This window comes from Mesocricetus auratus, unplaced genomic scaffold (genome assembly GCF_017639785.1).
Source record: "Mesocricetus auratus isolate SY011 unplaced genomic scaffold, BCM_Maur_2.0 Super-Scaffold_100018, whole genome shotgun sequence".
In the NCBI taxonomy this organism is placed as follows: domain Eukaryota; kingdom Metazoa; phylum Chordata; class Mammalia; order Rodentia; family Cricetidae; genus Mesocricetus; species Mesocricetus auratus.
In genome coordinates this window covers 27,645,592-27,668,686 of record NW_024429199.1, presented here as the reverse complement: position 1 = coordinate 27,668,686, position 23,095 = coordinate 27,645,592, and the positions used below count along the sequence as shown (strand labels likewise).

The window sequence follows — 23,095 nt, the reverse complement described above, 5'->3', positions numbered from 1 at the left end:
TTTCATAGGAAAAGTTCTTTAAAAACTGATTTTTTAACAACAAAAAGAGGTAAAAACTTAAAAATAATGATCAAAATTTTATTGTATCTTATTTAAAAAAAACACAAGGAAGAACACTCTATACTTTGGGGAAAAATAGGCAAAGATATATAGCTAAATTTATATAAATAAACATTCCAATAAAAAGCACTTCCCAGTGTTTACCTGAGAAGTAGCCATGGCAAGACGGCCCCAGGGCCTGGGACATGTGGCATGCAGTAACATGTGAGTCATCACCAAACCCCCGCTAGACATGCAACATGTCGTGCTCACCGTGTTCTCCTGCCTCTGTCGTAACTGCAAAGTCAGGTCACCCAACATCTGGCTGAGAGTCGCGCGCACGGCAGTGTTGATACTGCGCTGGTGGCAGCTGCATGTGTAGGTCTGGATGCACACCTGGGGAGAAGAGAGTGAGGCTCACACGCCAGACATCCGATGGTCACAGACAGTCCTTGGCATTCGGCAGAGAGAACACCAGCTTTTTCAATTCTTTAACAAGATCTCTCTTGTAACTGAGGCTGGCCTTGAACCCAGGGTCCTCTTGCTCTGGCCTCCAAATCCTTCTGAAGGGGGAGGTCCGCTTGACTTTAAACCATTAATAAAAGTTGAGCCATATTAAAAACCTCTAGGAGTTGGGTTTTAAGCATTTGTGGAAGTCTCTCTCTGATCGTTACCATTCTCATAATCTCATGTTTCTGAGTTTCACAGGGGAAAACACATCTGTGGGGGTTTTGTGAACCAAGCAATTCTAAGTGCTCAGGAGAAAGTTCCATTTGTTTCACAACGGTACTAGACGTAGGAAATCTGGACATGGAAAATCTCAGAGCTACAAGGGGTCTGACTGTGTGTTAACTGCTGTGTTCTCCCAACAATGACAAAGGTGGACTGACTTGTGGGAAGAAGGGTTTCCTGGCCACTGAGCTGCACCTGACCCAGGGCTACTGTGATCCAACTCAAAATGTTAGGTGGGAAGCCACAGGCTCTGGCTTCCCTACATGCAGGAAGCGCTGTCATGGAGTGTGTCCTCGGAGGAAACATTGCAAGCCCTACCCACAGAGTTCTCCTGCAAACAGTCCTTTCTACTGGGACTGTGGGGCTCCAAAGCAAGGGTGACCCTACACTCACACGATGACACTTGGCCTCATGTGTCACACTGCCAACTGGGAGCCAGAGAGCCACCTGGACTGCTGAGAGGGAAAGGTACGCAGTGCCACTGTCCTGCCTGTTTTCTGTCTTCTATTCTTCTGGGCAAACATGCCAATCAACATCTCCTTGGATATGTGATTCGGAGTCTTCAGTGAAAACTAAAAAGGCTTGTTGGTGGCTAGTTATGGAGAAATGCCAGATTTCGGGTGGAGGCAGAATCTCTTACTTGATAAGGACTCTGGATGTCATGTCATGGCTTTTGAGAGTTCATGGCCTCTAATTTTGGGCACCTAGCAATGAATGACTGCTTAAAATTTGCCTTTTTTCCCCTCTCTCTATAAGGTCATCTGTCTTTCAACAAAGAGGAACACAGAAAAACAAAGAATACATCTAACCAGAAGCATTGAACACACTGGAAATTATTCTTCTAGAAACACTCCTCATGGGCGCTAATAAAAACAGAGGTTCTCTCCAAAGTGGGAAATTTGATAATTGATATCTTAGATGAAAGAGAAAATATTAATACTTGTTGTTGCCACTGTTCAAGGTATGAGAGTTCCTTGGCAAGTCATACTGTAATAGTCTCTTAATAATAAAATTAACCAAAAGCAAATGTTTTCTTTTTATTATTATTTTCCAGTGTTGGATTGGAATCCAGGCCTTGTGTATCCTGGACAAGTAGAACTCTAACATTTATCAACAACTTTAACTCCACAAAATAAATATTTTTAAAGTTTAATTTATACCCTATGGACTATTTAATATTTCAGAAAGGACATTTGAAGCTTAACACTTGATTTAGATATAGGTCTAGATGGATTCCTATAATTAAAAAATAGGGATAAGTTACAAAATATTTTTTTTGGTTCAGCTATTTAGGACATGTAAATTTTAAATATTTTTTTGTGACAGATCTCATTATGTAGCCTTGCCTGGCCAAGAACTAACTATGTAAACCAGGCTGGCTTTAAACTCAAAGAGCTCTTTGCCTTGGCTCCTGGGTACTGGTATTAAAAGTATGTGCTCATTTTCTCAAATAATTGTAGATTATAATAGATTTAAAGACAAAGAAATATAGGGTGATGTTTTAGTTTACAGAGTTTACTCTTTGGGGTATGATAAAATAACTTTAAAACTCTGAAATTACTTTTAAATGAGTTCATCATTGTGCTTTTGTGAAACTAACTTCTCTGTGGCCTATAGCCAGGCATGCAAATGCCATTTATCTCATAATTTAATGGTTTCCTTATATGTTTTTCAGGAAATCCCTGTAACTTTTGATGTTTAAAATAAGCTTTCACATATATTCAAAGAGGGTTCTTAATCCATGGAAGCACTGCATTTGAAAGAGTAGCCACTTTGATGGCTCCACAGGCCACTTAACATAAATCCTCCCAAACTCTGAGCTGTACACACAAGCCAAACTCCTTTAAGACATGCTATCAGCCCCTGAAACCTGTGAAAGAAAGCATTGGTGGAAAGTCAAACTTTACATGGCATGATGTTCTAACAAATAGAGAAGAACATTACAACTACCAAATGTATTTTTTCAGTGTGAATGTTACACTATTCTTAGTGGTTAGTAATAAAGGGATAACATGGGTCATGACTTATCACAAGAGACATGGAAATTATGAACACATTTACTCAGTGAAGAAAAAAACTGTTACCCTAAAAACTTATTCTGTCAAATTTGGGAATGTAATATTGAATATGACAGATGGATGTACTGTTAAATACAAGCAGTAGCACCTCTTTCTAGCATCTCTATTTTTAGGTGCTCAGAACAAAATGCCTCATCAGCTACTTTGAGAGGGTAATTGATGGTGGGGGGTGGATACTCACAATGCATTGTATTTATGTATGAAATCACAAAAAAGGAATTTTTCTTTCCTTCCTTCCTTTCCTTCTTCTTCCCTTCCCTTTTATTTTCTGTTTTTTGTTTGTTTGTTTGTTTGGTTTGGTTTTTCGAGACAGGGGTTCTCTGTATTGTTTTGGAGGCTGTCCTGGAACTCACTCAGTAGACCAGGCTGGCCTCAAACTCACAGAGATCCTCCTGCCTTTGCCTCTTTAGTGCTGGGAAAAACAGGTTCTTAAGCTTTCTATAGTGATTAAGTGGTTAAACTAGTTAACAGAATTTAGGTTTATATTTTAAAATTTGAACACTGTCTTCAATACCAGAGATTTTTAAAAGTTGCATAAAGGCTTCGCTTCTTTTGCTACAAGATGGTCCTAAGTGAGCACACTGGGAGAAAGGAGCCAGGAGAAGGCCACGTCCAAAGGCAGGCTGGTTCTGTACAGGAGCCACGGCTTCCTCTTTTCCCAGAATCATTCTACTCGCTTGTGCTCTTCGCATCTCTCATTCAGAACCAGAAAAGCCTCAGGCCTGTACCCTGGCCAGAAGTGAGAGAGGCCAATTGAAATACCGTGTGAAACATCACAGGCCCTTGATCACCAGGAAATGTGTGAAAACACAGGGCAGTAAACAAACAAACAAATAAACAAAAAAGCCATAACACACATTTTGATCATTTCATGCATGCGTGGACATCCAGCTTTATGACATGCTAAACACAACTGAGAGCAAAAACATAGATGGTTAATGATGAAAACAAAAACAAAAATAAAAAACTCCCAAGGAGGAAAAGAAGCAGAAAATGCAAGTCTGAAGGCAAGCACAAGGAATGGAACATTTACACCCCGGGCAAGTGTGACAAATGACAATGGCAGGTAAAGTCCAACATGGAGTGGGTGCACTGAGGGACATAGTACTCAGTATATTTTGATCCAAATAAGTACAAATTTAAAAGCAGATGCTTCAAGACAAATTTGTCTAGCTTTGAAAGTACTTGGTTTCACTTGGTTGAACATATACACAATTTCGTTTTTTCCTATCTGAATAGAGTTAATGGATTGTGTGTGTGTGCATGTGCATGCACACATATACACACACACACACACACACAGGAGAGGGCACAAACACAGAAAAACAGAATTTCAGTTTAAGTGTTCGTAGAAAGTATATTTTAATTTGGGCAACAATGTCAGATTGAAAAATTTACTGTATTTCCTTTTAGATCTCAGCTTGAAAGGAAAAATCTTAATAAGCTTGGCATACATGGAAAACTATCTTCTTCCTCTTCCGTGTTTGTTTTGTTTTGTGTTTGGGGCTTACACTGGCACAATATAGTGACTTAAGAAACCCTACTTTGTCAATTCCCACACTACTCAGCCTTCTGCTGAGTCTAGCTTTACTGAGGCCTAGCCTTTCCCCTGTGTCCTGGCCCAGGATGAGGTGTTCTCATGATTCTAATTATTGATGGGGGAAGTCCTTCTGTGTATATGTTGTCTTATTGTTTGATGAATAAAACACTGTTGACTAATAGGGAAGCAAGATATGTGGGACTATGAGTCAAGGAGGATTCTGGGAAATGTAGCCAAGAGTAGAAAGTCACCATGTGACTTCCTGGAGGAGAGGACATGTCAGGGTGGTGTCCTCGGAAAGATAAGTCCTTATAAAAATATGTATTAGTAATTATGGGTTAATAATTAAGTCAGAGCTAGCCATTAAGAAACCATAGCAAACAGCAAACAGCTTCATAATTAATGTAGTGTCTCATGTGTTATTTGGGGGCAGAGACAGCAAAGGGACCTAGGTAGCTGGCGGGAAAGAATACACGTTACATATGTTGGTTGCCTATTCCCGCACCACTCAGCCTTCTGCTGAGTCTAGCTTTACTGAGGCCTAGACTTTCCCCGATTGTCTTGGCCCCAGGTGAGGTATTTTCATTATTCTAATTACAAATAATTCCACTCAGGACCATCAAATCGGAGAGAAACAGAGATGCAAAAATCCCTTGCAATTAAAGACCTGCTCTTCTGATGTCCTTCTAATAGCAAGTAAGTAATACACGAACAGATAGACCAGAGGAATCAAACCAGAACCATTACAGAGATGGGAACACAGGGAAGAAAGGAAAAGGAAAGGGCTTTGGGGGAAGTAAACAAACTCCTTAGGACACTCTTGTGGTAGGCCTACATATTGCAAACAGCCTTGGGATCTACGGTCACAAAATGTAAATGCATCCCTATTTAACTTCATCTGTAAAAACAACATGTCTCAATTATCTAATTAAATGCCTCAGGAAAGGTCCATCATTTTCTAAGACTGATGGAACCCAGTGAGCAACAGAGCAAGAGTGGTTAACAGCAGCACATACTTGTAATACAAAAAGTCTAGGTTTTCCTTGGGGGGCATTGCAGGGGTGAGGGGAGGATATGGAGGGACTGGGAGGTGAGCAGAATTAGGGTGAATGATATGAAATTCCAAAAATATCAGTAAAGAAATGATGTTTAAAAAGAAAAAAAACAACAAGCTGTAGAAACTAGGACAAGAAAATGACTTGTTACATATGTGACTTGTGGTTTTTTACTTGGCCAGGGTGAGTAGACAGTAATGGTCAATGAAGATTCAGAGTGATGCTCTAGGGACTGGATGACTGATAGCTTTTATTAATCAGTGGTTTGGGAAAGGCAAACAAAGGGTAGAAAGAGTAAAACAGGGAAGTCCCTAGAAATAAGAGTGCTAGAAAACAAGACCCAACAACAATCTGAAACAGATCTTTCCTGAGACCAACAAGCTTGCTATGGGGGTAGGGGGGAAGACTAGAAGTTTCTAGGAATCAATAAGATCAAAATATCTATTACATGTTTCTATCCAAGGCTTTTGGCTTTTGAGAAATCCAATAGAAGTGTCTTCAGCAGACTTGATGACAGTTCTCAAATCTTTCCAATGGCACAGTATCATTAACCATTTTCAAATCAGCCTCGGACTGCTTGATTTGACCTTTTCCCTTGTGGAAGACCTTGATAGTTCCGTACTCTCAGACTTTTCCTATGTTAAGGGAGTGACTGTCTTTGGGAAACCCAACTTGTCTCCTGGCCTATACACAATGCTATAAAAAGCCCATCAGGACCGTGTGTCCATGTGGAGGACTGGTAACTGAATCCCTAATAATGGTTGCTTGTTTTGCAATTGCCTGTTTAACAAATCTCTCTCTCTCTCTCTCTCTCTCTCTCTCTCTCTCTCTCTCTCTCTCTCTCTCTCTCTCTCTCTCTCTCTCTCTCTCTCGTGTCTCTTGTAACACAGAAGGTACATTTGTGGTGAACTTTTCTGACTAGAGGTTAATTGCGCAAACTCCTGTTAGACACACAGACCAAGGCTGCCCTCATATTTACATTTTGAGAGCTCAATGATTCTTTTATGATCATTACAGTGCCTCCAGGAAATAGGCTCACTTTTCATGCTTAAATTATATATGTCATAAGCGACATCCTGGATGATCATCACTGTCTACCAGAGAGAGGGCAAAGAACAGCTGGACTCCTTCCTGCCATCCCCAGAGGAGTTTTACATGACTTTTAGAGCTTGTTGTATTTTTCCTAAGTTGCTTCCCTGACTGTTTTAAAAAGACAATGGTGAACTGATTCTAACAGCCATTTGTGTGGAATGTGGGTTTTGAGTCTAACTGGAACAACCATAAATGCTATGGAATGGAGTAATTTACAAGAGAGAGAAGAGAGAGGGGGGGAGAGAGGGAGAGAGAGAGAGAGAGAGAGAGAGAGAGAGAGAGAGAGAGAGAGAGAGAGAGAGAGAGAGAGAGAGAGAGAGAGAGGACCAGAGATAGAGCATGGGGGTGGCAGGAGATCCCATGGGGTGGGAGGTAGCAAGATCCACATCCACCAGGGAAGCCCCTGAGCCATGTTCTTTAACATTAGCTCCTACACACCAGGACACATAAATGTACCCCACACACACAAATGTTTATTCATCTCTACAAATCCATGATTGAAAACTATTTCATAGTGTGCTGGGAGACAGCTAACTTCTGGTTCTCTTTTGACAGCCATGGACATTTTCTATGTTGCCTGGGATGGAAATGTAGCTCAGAGGTAGGATTCCATGGTTTCAGAATACAGAAAAGCATTGCATCTTCACGGTCTGAATGCGTACTCCTACCAGAGCAAGCAAAATCTGAAAGCATTCTTTTCAAGGAATGGAAGGAAAACTCTACCAGGCAGAGGGAAGCTCCGCTCTGAAAGGACAGTGTTTCCAGAAGCTAAGGCATTCAAGGAGTCAGGGTTTCTGCTGGACACACTTTGGAATGTGCTAGAGGGCACATGTGACTCTTGTACAGTACAGGTGGTAAAGAAGGACCTTTTCAGTGACAGTGACAAAATGAATTTTTCAGGGCTTGTGAGACAGACAGAATTGGATCAATCAACATGTTTATAAATCCCATACTTGGCTTCTTAAACATGAATTTTAAGCAGAAAACACTCTGCAATTATTCTTAGGGGAAAAACAGACTGAGAAAGAATAAGCCTGGGTTGTAGTGGAATGGGAGCCTAGTACTGTTATTCCATATGTAAAGACTCAAGCAAAGCAAACCCAAACATGCATAGTCCTAAAACCCATGGCGTTAGGAGTAAGGATGACCAGTAAGGGTGACCAGTCACATAGCTTGCTTCCCACCAAGAAATCCAGCAGAAACTCCCACAGTCATCAGAGAAGTGGCCAGTCTCTCTGGTACTCAATCAAGTATTCCCCCAACTCGGGGGGACTGCAGCTATGAGCCGCTGGCAGCAAGGGGATACTCACCTCTGCAATCTTCAGCACAGCACTCCCATTCATGTCAAATGTTGATGTGTAGGTGATGCACAGCAAAACCTAGACCCCACAAGAAGTGAAGGAAGAAGGGAGGGATAGGGTTAAAATACAGAAATATGTTCGTGAGGAGGCTTGAATGAAAATGGCCCCCAGAGGTTCATATATTCGCAAGCTTAGTCCCCAGTTGATGAGCTATTTTGAAGGATTAGGAAGTGTGCCCTTGTTGGAGGAGGTGTGTCACTGGGGCTGGGCTTTGAGGTTTCAAAAGCCCACACCAAGCCCTGGTACATTCTCTCCCTCTTCTCCTTTTCCCCTTCCTCTTCTGTACTCTCCCTTCCCCTCTCCCTCCTCTTCCTCTCTGCCTGCTGCCTGTGGATCAGGATGAAAGCTCTCAGCTACAACACTGCCCATACCTTCCCCATCCTCTGTGCCTACACTGAAATGTCACTGTGCTTGTCTATTCTTACCCCTTCCCAACGCCACATGGGATTAGACGTTCTACTTTCTTCTCTCCTATAACTGTCCCCAGAATGGTCCTTGGCATTTTCTTACTTTCTGGTCTCAGATTCCCTTTCTTCCCCGAGATATGTAGTTAGACGGTTGACGACATTCACAAGCTCTTTAAGACTCATTAAATATCCTTTCCACTAAGCTCTGTTAGGGAACCCATCAGTCAGAGACCCAGCATTAAGAACCATGCCTGTCTTTGTAGGTAGGAATCCAAACCCCTCCCCCACCTCTCTGAGGGGTCTGACTTCTGCTGGAAAAAAACAGAAGGAAAGTGTCAGAACCTTCTGCCTGACTCCCCCAGACCCAGCAGCTGTGCTCCCTGCAGAGTGGCTTGCCAGAGACATCCTTTGGTGACTTCCCTCACCTGGTCACATTCATAAAATAACACAGAAGCCTGAACATACACATAATACAGGATGCATACTTAACCACACACCCAAAACGAATGGTTTTATTTGCTTGGTGTAGAAAGAACTATTTCTCAGCCTATAGGTCTGAGCTGCTGGTTAAGCCGGGCAGCCCCAGGAGACCGGCCTGTCTTTCAGAGAGAGCAACCTGTAGAACTAAAGAAAGAATGGATTGGTTTTTTTTTTTTTTTTTGCCAAGTTGTGTCACGAGATTAGACAAGTTACTTGTGGGTTTTCTCCCCAGTTTTTCTATTCGTACTGTGGCTTCATATCTGAGTTGACTCCAGATAAAAATTGGTTTTGTGTTATTGTGACCAGAAAAAAAGGGACATGGGAGCAACTGTTCTTTGACCCCCTGGGATGTGGATGTCCTGTAACGGCTATCTTCTACAGCTGGGCTTGGTAGGAAAGGAAGGGTAAAGGCAGTGGGGTCATCACAGAACTTGCTTTGAGGGACTTCTGTCTTCTGTGCCTCCTCAATACACAAGCTTAGTGTGTTGCCTGAAGCCTCTGTCCTTGGCTTTTCCTATGTGGCTCCTGTAAGAACCCTTTCATAGACTTCCTCTGGGTCTCATCTTCCAGGCTGAAGCTTGAATGTCTCGAATGTCACCACGTTGGAGACCACCTTCCCTCTCATACCCTCCTTCTTCACGTGGCCTCTGTCACATCTTGAACAAACACCCATCTCATCAGTTACTGGCTTAGTTTAGTATTTATACTCTCCCCTTAGGCTTTACTGTTCATTGTTTACTCAGGACACACTCATCTGATGCCTTCTTGCTTTAATATTTGGTCACTCGGCACAGCTTCCTTCCCTTCTCTTTTTATACCATGTCCCTGGCAAGGGGGGAGGAAGGCTAAGAAGATGATGGCTGGGGGTGGCAGTGATGATGGTCTTTGGTCTTTTGGTCTAGCTGGACTTATGGGTTTGAGAACACTGTCAATAAAGACTGGCAACTGGTAACACTTTATAAGATGCTGAAGGCAAATATTTATCTGAACTGGTTAACCATTAACATTACTTACAGAGCTGCCCATTGGTTTTTCTACTTTCCACCTCGACATGCATTCAATTTGAGGTGGCAGAAAGTAGATTTGGAAAGAATTTCCAATTTGACCCAGTTTACAAGAGCAAGAGTTTCATTTAGACAGCAGAGCTGAGAAGTAGACATCTACAGGGAGGCAGTAAGGACTATAAATTGGCAGTATTCAATGAAAAAAGTCTTGGGGGAAACAAAGAAAACTCATTTCTGTACATGACAGGAAATCTTGGCATGAGAGAATTCTAGCATGTGCGTGGGCACACAGAAAACCGGGGATCTTCTACCCAAGCCCCATCCCCAGCAATGCTGGAGAAGACAGGCTTTGCACAGTGGTGTTGAGCTACCAGTATTCACAGACTCTCTGAGCTATCCGGAAAAAGCAAAACCAACAAACTGAAAACAAAGAGAGGAAGTAAGGCATATTAATAAGGCAGTTTATTGTGTGGAAAACACACTGGGTCTTAATTGTGGAGTGGATGGTATCCATGACTCACAAGATAAAGGGCATGGTATCTAGCTAGGCTGATGTGGCAAGGAGAGAGAAAAAAAAGATAGAGTGACTATTCTGCACTCCCCCCCTCCATGCCCAGCAAGCACTAATCCATCAGAACACACCACAGATGGGGTGTAGGAAACATAGGGTAAAAGCAAATTAATTTAGTGTCTGGCTTTCTCCAGATAATGAGCAGGCAAAAATTTGCATTAACACTCTGGGCACGTAGCTTCCAAGGAAAACAAGAGTCCCTAAATATTGAGGGCAATTCTGTTAGAAATACATCCTTCCCAGGGGGTAGTGAAGCATATTGACTAAATTAGCACTAACAGCACGAGTTTGAGTGACAGGCAGCATCTAGCAATCGAATGGACTGGAACTGCCTCCATACATGAGCTAACAAGAAAACAGAGAAAATGGGCAGAGTCTTCCATGGAGAGAGAAAGAACATTGCCAGGGCTACTAAAGACCTTAAGTCACTTAAAAAATAAGAATCAAATAGCTGATATGTGTAAGAAGTAACTCCTTGTCAAGTATGTATCTAGAGACCTGGGTTAAAAAGTTATTGTAATTAGAGTGGAAAAAAGAATTTGGGCTGGGGTGATATCCTAGTTGTAAAGTGATTGCCATATATGCAGAGAGATGAGTTCAATCCACAGAACCCACGTGAAAGCACTGAGCATGGGAACATGCATATATTATCTCAGTGATGGGGAGGTGGAGACAGACAGACCCATGAGGGTCTCTGAGCAGAAAGTTTCAGCCCACTGAGAAGCTGTCCTCTGGCCCTCACACTCATGGACACACCTGTGCACTCATATCTATACACATATATGGATACCCACCCACCCCATACATACACTGTGGGGGAATAAAGCTGATTTATTATAGTTGAGCACAAGTAGGTATGTTATTTTTTTAAGACAAGATCAAGTTGGGAGGGAGTATGTTAGAGGATACAGGAGGAGCTGGGTAGAGGAAGAAGAGGGTGGTATGATCATAGTTCATTGTATTTGTTGAAATTCTCAACAAATTGGAAAGGGAATCTGGAAACACCATCACACTAGGATTAGACAGGTGGGTGGGGCTCAGTGAGGAGGAGGGTGTGTGTGAAAGGACAGTGTGCTCTTCTGAGTGGGAATATCTTGGACCACCCTTCTCCAAAAGGGCATGTCCCTATTGCAGTTCTCTGTCAGCCATGCCCTGCCTCGTGACTGTGATCACAAGAGTAGGGGCTGTGAGTTCAGGGCCATAGAGTTCTAGTGACATGATTGTGCCATGAAGTCCAGGATTGACATATTATGTGACTTTGCTTATGCCCTTTGTGACCTCATCTTTAAAATTCTCATCCCCACAAATATATTGAGATGAAAGAATACATTAAAGAAATGTCTAATTAAAAATACAGTGCAAGGGGAAAGAATTAGGGGACTCCTAGTGGCTGCCCATGTTTGTAAACTGGATGTCATCCTACAACTGTGCCCCCTGTCCAATTCTTACTAGTCAGTCCAGCTGAAATCTCTCAACTTCACATTCCCACACATTTTCTAAGCACTTTATTAGATATAGATCCTGTAACATACTTTTTAAGACAGAGACGAGTTTCTTAAAATGCATAGTGATCTCAGAAAAGAAGAAAATTCAGAAGTCAGATTTTTATATCCTTTCTTCTTCAGGGCAGTTTACATATATTGTTTTAATCAGTGCCTCCCTTCAGTACCCCTCCCCATTTGACCAATAACTCTATTAGTAGTAAGATCTCTATGTTGGCTGTCTTGGCTGCAGTACTTGCTGGGCAAGTCCATGCTCACTATCTTCCCTGTGTTATGAGTGATTAGCTTCACAGAGTCTCAGTGCGACTTAGTCATTATTATAATGTGGATTAACAGGACCATTAGGAGGCCTCAATGGCACACAAGAAAACTGTTCTGAAAATCTCACGGTGCTTGGCTAGAGACAGTTTATAACCTTCCATGTAAAAATATAGATATAAATATATTTTATACACACATGCATATATATGTAAACATACACATAGACACACACACACACATACACACACACACACACACACACACACACACACACACACACACACGTATCCTTAAATGGAAAATCTGAAATGCTTCCAAGTCAGAAACTCTTAGTGCTGAACTCAAAATAGTTTTGGAATTTACAGCATTTCAAAGCTTGGGTTTTTGGAGTAGAGACCTCAAATATTCCAAAAAACCTAAAAATTCAGACAGCTAAAACACTTTTGGTCCAAGCATTTCAAATTAAGTGGTCTTTACTCTGTAATACTACAATTCCAGTTGGTCTGGTTGGGCAAATAAGATACAGTAAGACTCCACTAAGGATGCCCAGAACCATTGCAAAAAATCCTAACTCTACAAAGAAATCATTGCTATAGCCAGTAGTATCCTCCATGAGACATCCCTCTACCCCAGTTCTCCCTGTATTCTTCTGAGACTCTGTTCTTTACACTTACCAATGCATATGGTGACTTGTTATGATATATGAGCTGAAGAAGCCAATCTGTTAGGATTCCAAATGGACCCTTCACCACACCATTGCCAGGATACCCAGATGTGAAGGAATGACTCTTGAAGTCACAGGACAGTAAAGCCTGAATCCCCTTGGCACCTACTTGTACGTGGCATTATTAGGCTCCCATTCATTCATTCATTCATTCATTCATTCATTCATTCATGCAACAAATACTGACTGAGGTGGACTAGGGGTCAGACTCAGGACTGGACCCTAGGCATACACCAGTAAACAAAAAGACAGGGTCCCCTTTCCCCCAGAGCTAACATCTGACTTGAACGCACTCTATAAAATAAATGATCTCAATAAGCTGTGGAGAACATTTGCCTGGGGAAACACACTGTGTTCTATAGAAGTGTATCCAGGCCTCCTACATAATACCCTAGTTGTAAAGCTCTGACTCTAAATTTAATGTTGGTAACATACATAATTGATTAATTAAATTCAGGAGAGACAGAAATGGCACTACCTAAAAAGGTACTAAGAAGTGAGCTAACTGAAGGGAGCCAATACTATCCCAAGGCTCCTGGGAGAAATGTGGCAACGTAGAAGATATAGGGAAACCTTTCTCTTTCTATAATTATTAAAAAGAAATTTTTGCATAGGGATTCCTTTAAGGAACTATGGTCTAGTTTTTCAAGCTATGAAGTGTAACTTATAAATCAAGCCAAGAAACTGAGTAACTGAGAAGGGAATGCAGCCCAGGGATGGCGACTCACTCTCCTCTCCTCCTCTGGGGATGATCCCCACTCTGGCTATGCGTTTTGGCATCTCATGTACACTGGTCTGAGTTTTCACAATAAACAGAATTCTTCCTCTTAAACACTTCAGATTGGCTTTGGCTTTAAGTTGGCAACAATAAGAACAGAAAACTCGGTGATGTTTCTTAGTCATGTAGGAGACAGAGTCTTTCCCATGTGATCCCACACTTAAGCAACAAAGCAGCCTCCATCTTCTGGAGACAAAGAAACGGTAACATTGCTTGCCTCTAGAGAAAAGGAATCTCAAATAAGCCTATAGAATTCCCGAGAACATTTTCCTCTTTTAAGCTTAAAATGGAGATGCCAAAGATAACTGTACCTATTTCTATCACAGTTGCTCAACCTCAGCACCACAGACAATGTGGGCTGAGTAATTCTTTTTTGAGAGAAAGGATGCTGTGCATTGTAAGTCCATCACAGCATCCTGGGTGACTACCCAGTAGATGACAGTGGTATTCCTTCCTCACTGTCATAACCAAGATGTTTCCTAGACATGCCCAAATGTTTCCTTGGAGAAACAACTGCCTCAGATAAGAACCACTGTTTTTGATTATTCACACTCTTGAAACATCTTTAAAATCTTGACCTTGCAGATCTAGAATCAGGGCTGGAGGGATGGTTGGGACACTAACTCTTCCCCAGTTCAGATCCTGAATTGCAGACAGAAATGAGTGGTTGAGTTATAATCCCAAGCATGGCATTTCATCTCATGATACTAAAAATTCACTAACCTTAACTTGATGTGGCAGATAATTAGACATTCTCTTCCTGCTTCAACTTTCTCTAGTTCTAAGAAGTGGCTATTCCAATAATATTTAGAATTGTTTTTAATCAATACAAGATTTGGGTATAGTGCTTGAATATCCAACTTGCAAATTATTTCAGACTACTATTAGTTTATGATTATGTTCTAGGTTTATATATGGCTTTTATTTGTTGTACTTTTAATAAATTATTGATATTCATTACATAGGAATTAATTGCTTGATTCTAGAACATAACATACTAGTGATGTTCCAGGAAAATATGTAAATATCAATTATAATGAGGTTAGTGATTCACTTAAGCAACTGAACAACTGAACAAACCGCCTCTATTCCTCTATTTCTTCCTCCTTCTAAATTTCCCATAACTCACACTTCTAACTAGTAATCTCACAAATCTAGTCTTAGGGACTATATTTCTCTACATTTTAATTCTTAATTTTTACTTTCTAAGCATCACAGATGAACAGAGTTGCCCTTCAGTATCCAAGGGATATTAATTCCAGAGCACCACACAGATGTCAAAGTCTGTGAATACTCAAGTTGTTCATACAAAGTGATATATTAGCATATAATCTACCCACATCCTCATACATTTCAAAGCAGCTCTAGACTACTTATAATGTCAGATTCAATGTAAACAATGCATAAATAGTTATTACACTATATTGCTTAGGAAATGAGGACAAGCATGCAATCATGTTTGGATCTAATCCCCTGAATGGATTTCCAACACCCTGGATATTTTCAATACATGTTTGGCTGAATGTGCCAACCACAAAGCTTGAATTATGGTAAGTGTGCACCTATTTATCTGTTTCCTACTCCATGATAAGCCTTTGTCTTTGGATATTTTGTATTTAACTCTACATAGTTGATACATGTTGATAACAAAAACATTACTTGTTGAGGGATATGTTAAGCCCCAGGTAGCCCATGATAACCATGAATCCAGCCCCATGCAAAACCATAAGCTTACTTAAAACTTTATAAGGTTTTGGGGGGACTTTTTTGTAACTCAATTGTGTGGCTCTTAAGCATGAAGTTTATAGATGCCAACTCTGTGTTACAATGTGAAAGGCTGAACATGACTGGGAGTTCAAATGTCTCCCAAAGGTTCATGTAGCCAAGGCTTGGTCACCAGCCTATGGTGCCCATTGGTCTATAGTGAGACTTTTAGGAGGTGTGGGAGAATGGAGGACCTTAGGTCACTGGGAGAATGTCCTTGGAGGAGACCCCGCCCCATTTCTCTATCTTTTTCTAGATACAATGAGGTAATCAACTTTGCTCTCCCATGCATTGCCCACTATGATGCTCTGCTTTACAAAAGATTTTAAAGGGATCTAAAAAGCATCAGAGGCAGATAACCATGATCCTCCTCAGTTGACTTTCTCAGGTAGTTCACTGTGAAAGAAGGCTGACTGACAAACTGAGCAAACCAGTGTAAGTTTGGAAACTCAACTTTATAGCTAATAGCCACTTATGAGTGAGTACAGACCATGCTTGCCTTTCTGGGTCTGAGTTACCTCACTCAGGCTGATTTTTTTTCTTGCTTGATCCATTTGCCTGCAAATTTTATGGTGTTTTTTTCCACTGAGTAATACTCCATTGTGTAAATGTGCCACATCTCCTTTCTCCATTCTTTGGTTGAGGGGCATCTAGGGTGTTCCCAGATTCTGGCTATTACGCATAATGCTGCTATGAACGTAAGTGAGCAAGTGCCCTTGTGGTATGATTGAGCATCATTTGGGTATATGCCCAAGAGTGGTATAGCTGGTGCTTGAGGTAGATTGATTCCCGATTTTCTGAGAAACCGCCATATTGATTTCCAAAGTGGCTGTACAAGCTTGCATTCTTATCAGCAGTGAAGGAGTGTTCCTCTTACTCAACATCTTTTCATATAGTTTCATCTAATAACTGTAACAAAAATCAAAGCTACCAGTGGCCCAGAGACAAGTGTTGCTCCATTGTTCCAAGCATTTCTTTTCTTTTCTTTTTAATGAGGCACATGCGTCTTTCATTACATGTCATTCTTACATTACATGTCTTTCTTTCATTATATGTCATCATTGAACCTCCTGTTGGCTTTTGAAGTTAGAATAATTGGAAGGTTGATTTACTTCTCTGCCTTTCAACACAATATTTAAGACCAGCTTAACTCCCAGCCCAGCTACAGAGCCTTTTCAGAAAAATCTAAAAGGCTGAAAGAGTCCTTCTGCTCCAGGGACAGTTCAAGTCCAGCAGTAAATCAAGTCACTCCAATTAATGACAGAAATGAGCTGATAATATAGGCTGCTCAATTCTAACATACAAATCTAAAATATTCTCATTTTGAACTTATCGTCTCACCTGTAATTACAATATGGTTTGTCCCATCTGCTGTTTATTCTGGCAGGCCACTGAAAAATACCATGTGTTTCCTTCTCATCTCTATCAGTCAATAACCTAGTTAAGAGGCAATTATCAAGCACATGCCAGCTGCTGGGTTAGGCACCAAATGGAGCAAAGCACCTACAAGTTTACCCTTAGTTTTTAATACTAACTAGTGGAGTTTCCATCCAGGCCTGCATCATGATTTAGGGATAACTGGCTGGAGAGTGTGTGTATTGTCCCTGAACAGGCTATTGTAGGCCTCTAATCCCAGGCACATCTGAATGCATCTTCATCCCTTCCCCCCAAAGAAAAGAGCAATGAAAACAGAGCAAGAGGCGGCAGAGGGGATGACGTGCCAGCTGCCTCTGGGGACAAACAAGCCAGACTAGATTCTAGTGTGGTGAGTGTCTTGGCAGACTTCCAGCTCTTTCACACTGTGACCTTTGTCAAGAATAGAACACTGGCACGTGGCTGTAAGGGTGAGACTACATTTCCCAGCCTTCTCTACAACTTTCCGTTGGCCTATGACCAAGTTCCAGTCCATCTTAAGCCAGCTAAAGTGTTTTCTTCTTCCTTCTCTTTCCTCCATCTGCTTGGCTGCTGCACTAGATGTATTGGCTAGGGCTAGGGAGCCAAAGTGGAGTATAAAACAGAGAAACAATACAAAGAAATGAGGGTTTCTAATGGATGGGGCTCAGTCAGCTCTGGCCTCAACTTATGGGAAGAGTAAAATTCTGCCTCATTTTAGCTGAAGTGAACATTAACACTTTGGTCTTCTCTTCCTTCCCTTTGGGTCTAGCTGTCCTGCCTATCTGGTTCTGGTTCATGCCTTTTAGATTATTTCCAATCTAAAGATCACTTTGTCAGAATAACCTCCTTTCACATCTTTTATACTTTCCTCTATTGAGCCTTTCAAAAATATTCTTCTGATCGCTGGATTATATTGTCACTGTGTTTACCATGGTTTATGCAGTCTTGTATATTTCACTGACTTCTGCATTAATCTTTAACCTCCAAAGACTGTTTTTTTTTAATGGCTTTGATTTCATTTTCTTCATACCATAGGGTCATCTGTGTCCAGCATATTGCCTGGCACACAAAAAGCAATAAAATATTTATTGAATAAGTGATTGAGATCACTGAAGGGTGTTTCTGCTCCCCTAGGAACTCAGGATTCTGGAACATTCACAGTAAAAATTGAAGTTTTCCACCTATAATTAATCGTTTAACTTCAGACCATAGCAGGAAAGTTTTAAACCATTGTGTTAGAGTAAGTAGTTCCCACATATGTTCAAGCACCTAGATGTGATGGTACTTATAAAAAGAAATTAATAGATAATATGTGAACCTCATTTCACAAAGAATGAGTAAACGATTTAAAGAGAAAATTATAGATTATAGATTAAGGATTATACCTTATTTTTAATCATTAGCAAAAGGGTAAAAGAGAAAAGAAGAAAAATGTAAGTATTAACTCAATGTGTATGCCAGGTAGAAAAAGATTATGTCAACATTAGCAGCAGGAAGGAAGGCTATCTAGAAACAACTTACTCAGGAGAACCATACACTATTAACTTGCACTTATTGCACATACAGTATGCTAGAAGCTTATTAGACTGACCCCCCCAACACCAGCAGTTAAAGAGTTATACACAACCTCAACCTCCAACAGCAGTACATTACAGAGTCATACATTTTTCATCAAGCATTGGATTTCCCTCAATGTTAAAGACAATTGTAAATCTTCCAAAGTGCCTTCATGGCTTTCTCTGCCCTTTGATGAGACAAGGCAAACCACTCAGTCACTCTGCCCTCAAGCATTGCTAATGATCATTCTTTCCATAGTGCACAGCAGAAGAAGAGTGGCCCAACATTAAAAATGCCAGGCTGCTGGATAAATGTGTAACTGTTTAGATACATTTCTCAGTGAAAGACTTTCCATTAAAACATCATAGAGAGCTGAGCATGAATAGCTAGCTCTGAGGGTAAAGTGCTTGCGTATGAGGACATGGGTTCAATCCCAGAACTCCTGTGAAAAAGCCAAGTATGGCAGTGTGTTCTTGTAACCCAGTGCTGGCAAGGTGGAAACAAAAGGGTCCTAGGGCTTGCTGGCTAGCCAGATGGGCTGAATCAGTACACGCCTGTCCTCAGTGAGAGCCCGCCTCAACAAACAAGATAGACGGTGTCCTGAGGATGCTGCCGGAGGTGGATCTCTGGACTCTAAATGGACATGCATGCATACACACAGTGAGCACACAAAATACTATTGAGAGGGAACTTAAGCATGATCCTTCTGGGCTGAGGATGCAAGTCAGTGGTAGAGTGTGCCTAACGTGTGCAAGCTCTGGGTTTCACCTTCAGCTCTGCAAAGAGAAAAATAAAAAATGAAAACAGCCCTTGTCTTCCTTTGATCCCAGAGGTTGACTGCAGGTGCTCATTCAGAAGCATTCTTTACCTGCTTTCTGACAGCAGAGCTCCAAGTGCACCTCCCAAGGCTCAGAACTGCCAGCCAAACTGCACATGCTCCACACCCAGGATTTCCCTACCTGTGTATGTTCTGGAGGTATCAGCTAGACTTCTGTCATATAAAGCACTTGATGGTAGATGCAAGTCCCTCCCCCTCCTCTTTCTTACACACACACACACACACACACACACACACACACACACACACACACACACGTTGACTTTTTTCTTCAATGCCTCCAGGTCATTAAAAAAAACCCAATGTATATAAAAAAACTGTATGACATTTTAATGTGCTATTGTCAGAGGTTGTACATGACACCTTACTTTGTATTGTTAAGCTTGATTAACCACCCTACAAAATCCAATTTGAATCTCATAGAGTGGGTGAGGGCAGATTATTTCTCCAGGGGGGATACAGAAACACAAGACTCTCTTGGCCACTCCTGGCTTTTCCCTTCAGTAGTTCATGCCTTAAGTTTTTGTTCAACCATCTATGCAATGGAATAGTAATATCTACAACCTGCAGATCTGTCAGTGTAGACTTAGCAGAGAAGGGAATCTACTGTTTAAGAGAACATATTTCCTCTCAGGTTGAATTACGGTTCAAATTCTGACTCTGTATGACTAGCTGTATGACCCTGGCATGAAAGTAAAGTACTTGCAAACTGTCTGACACATAATAGATTTTAAATAATCTACCCCTGTCATTTCCCCTTTGAAATTTGTAATTACCCCACTAGCATTCATCTCTATTATCTAAGGATATACATAAAATAATACATCCAGTAGTAGAACTCTCATCAGAGGGTCACGTATCATATCCTGTCTTATCGCCACAGCCAGTCTGCACTCCCTAGATAGGATGCTCATCTCTCTCCTTGGGTTGCAGAGGCAGAAGGCCAGTCGTAATTCCTCCCAGTCTTTGAAGGCTAAGCCAGCTGTATCGGTTAATAACCTCACTAAAGGTTATCCATTACAAAGAAGGGAAGACCTAATTACTCCAGGCAGCAATGCCATTAGTTATGTCCATGACTCCTTGTAAATTCTGTGTGGCATTTATGGAAATGACACATACGAGGCGAAAATGTTACCAAAGCAGACTTACATTTAGCTTAAATATTAAATAGGCTCCTGCCATCTATGAATCCTTTTCATAGGTAATCTATCTTTAGAGAAACCTTCTTTCTCATTCTCAATAGCTCTGACACTTTATTTGCTCAAGCTATAAAATTTTTATTTGGATTCCATGGCCATTTCAATAAATCAAATTTGCCTTCTCTCTCTCTAAATAGTAAAACTGTGGAGCAGCTCCCACATTAAGTGATTTAACACCATTCCTATTTAATTTGTTAGAACCAAGCATCACTGATTTGTTTTAACCCTTTGACTGAAAGTCTAGACTCTTCCTTCTAAGTGAAACAAGCTGCTATCCTTGAAATTCTGGCTTTCATTATCAGCTAATTTTGTTTGCTCTTTTTAAAAAACCCCTAAAAGAGAAACTATAATATTTTTCTCTCCAGGAACTTAACATTCTGGTTACACATTCTTTAGGAGTGTAATCTGGTTCAATTTCTCATGCTTATAAATACTAACAAAGTATGTGAATAAAATCCTGAAAGAAACCTTAAAAAAAAAACAAAATTAAAACGCAGTATTACAGGAAGTTAGCAGGCTTACAGACCATTGAAAAGAGACTCCATGTCTCATTAAAATGAGAAAGGTAAACTGTCCTCTTTTGGATTTAAAATGCTGTATCAAATGGTGGCGCTATGGAGGATTTCTCAAGGCCCAGGAAGGGAAAGCTACTTGTTCCTGAACAAAAGAATGGAATCTGAGTTCCACCTCTGGCCCCAAAGATAGGAATGTTACTATTTCTCCCTTAAGAATTAATCAGCCTGGGCCTGTCAGTCACCTGGCTAGGAGACTGGCCAAAGGAAATCTGATTCACTGAAAGAGGGCCTAAAGAGGTGGGAGGCATAATTAGCCCCTTAAGGAGATAACCTTCTATTTCCCAGAAGCTCCGGCCCCAGCCAGCTGCTTACAGAGCCACCACGCAGCACTGCTGAGCCTGCAGGCTTTTCAGAGTTCTAACTCAAAAAAGTGTAGCTTTTCCTTTTCCTTCTTTTTTATACCTTTATCTTTCGGATACCAGTCAAAAACCTAAGCATGCTTCTCCTGAGACTCTTAGCTTTCTAACCCTTTCTCTGAAAGTTCCTCCCCTTCTGCCACACAGCTGCTGGTCAACCTCTGACAGGGAACATGCTGGTTTTCTGCCCCCTTTTCCCCCAAGCAGCTGTCCACCCTGTTGTTTTTTATCAGGAGCTTCTTTCTGAGCCCATTTCTAAATTCCTTTATCAATGATAGCAATGAGACTCAGGACTCAGAAGGGAACACATGCCTCCTGGGTATCACCAGGGTGTTTTATAGACATGTACTGTGCAGTATTGGACAGACATAAGAGAAAAGTAGCTTTCCTGAGTCTTAAGTCCAGACCAAGATTTGAAAATGTTTACTATGTCCCGTTTTAACTTCTTTGGACCAGGCATGGAGGTGCGTTCCTGTAATTCTAGCTTTTGGGATGGTGAAGCAGGAAGAAAGCCATCTAAGTTTGAGGCCAGCCTGGGCTACATAGTGAGTTCTACATGAGCCAAGGCTAGAGTGGGATTCCCCAACAAAAACAAAAACAAACAAACAAACAAAAAAAACATCAAAGAAACAAAAGCCTCCACAAAACAACAAAAACTAAAAAAAACTCAAATATGTGCCTGTAAAATATTCATACAAATATCTTGTTTAAATAACTTCTTATAGGAATGAGTTACATAGAAAAACAAAGACTAAATCATCACATTCTTCTGGTGTAATGGAAATCTAGTCTTTCCTTCTATGCCCAAATAATTTTATTTTTTTCTTAGTATACTTTTTGGGAGAATAGGTGGGTAAAGGTATTTTGATACAGTAGCAATATTAGCAAAAACTAGAACTTAATTATAAGTTGTTTGCTTGGGTCATTATAAGATGAAGAGGACAAGTTTCTAGAAATTACTATAAAATTGTTTTGACATCTCCTGTGCATAGACAGGAGAGATGAAAATTATAATATTCTAATTTAGCATGAGACTTCAGAGGCAGTTGACCCTTAAGACTACACTTTGGCTGGGTGTTGGTGGTGCATGCCTTTAATCCCAGCATTCGGGAGGCAGAGGCAGGTGGATCTCTGTGAGTTCGAGACCAGCCTGGTCTACAGAGTGAGTTCCAGGACAGCCTCCAAAGCCACAGAGAAACCCTGTCTCAAAAAAAAAAAAAAAACAAAAACAAAAACAAGACTACACTTTGAAGTCCCAAATGCAAGGTGGCCAGCTTTGCCTCTCCAAGAGTAGCACAGAGGTGAGCTGGGGTAACTGCTCAGTATGAAAATTGCTCGCCATGTAAACACGATGACTGAGTTCAGATCCTCAGCACCCACGTTAAAAGCCTGCTATGGGCAGCATGCATCTACAATCCCAGGTCTGGCAGGAACAGGAATGGCCCTGGAACTTGTAGACAAACTAGCCAACTCCAAGTTCAGTGAGTGACCCTGTCTCAAAACACAAGGTGGACAATAATCAATGAAAACCTCTGATATCAATCTCTGGCTTCCACATGTCTGTACATACAAGGACATACACATACACACACACAAAGAATGGGACAGAGGCAATGGAGAAATAAAACACATCTAGGAGTGGTTATAACCTAGTTTATATGAGTATATAGCATACAGCTGCCAAAATATATCAAAGGATAAGTCAAACTGAATGTTGTAGAAGCAAAGAGAGTTAAAGAAGAATGAGACCTGAAAAATCAGTCAGCATGTAGGTTTCTAAGTCTCAC

The 23,095-nt window shown here is 41.0% G+C and overlaps 1 protein-coding gene across 2 annotated transcripts in view; it reads right to left on the bottom strand.

Moving 5' to 3' along the window:
* Positions 1–23,095, bottom strand: part of Arfgef3 (ARFGEF family member 3) — a 139,837-nt gene that overhangs the window by 67,716 nt on the left and 49,026 nt on the right. For both annotated transcript variants that reach the window (XM_013110177.3, XM_005065842.4), the window contains exons 5-6: positions 7,847–7,915; positions 313–435 (exon numbers count right to left, since the gene is read on the bottom strand). In XM_013110177.3, the coding sequence (XP_012965631.1) occupies positions 313–435; positions 7,847–7,915 (192 nt within the window). The remainder of the gene's footprint in view (positions 1–312; positions 436–7,846; positions 7,916–23,095) is intronic.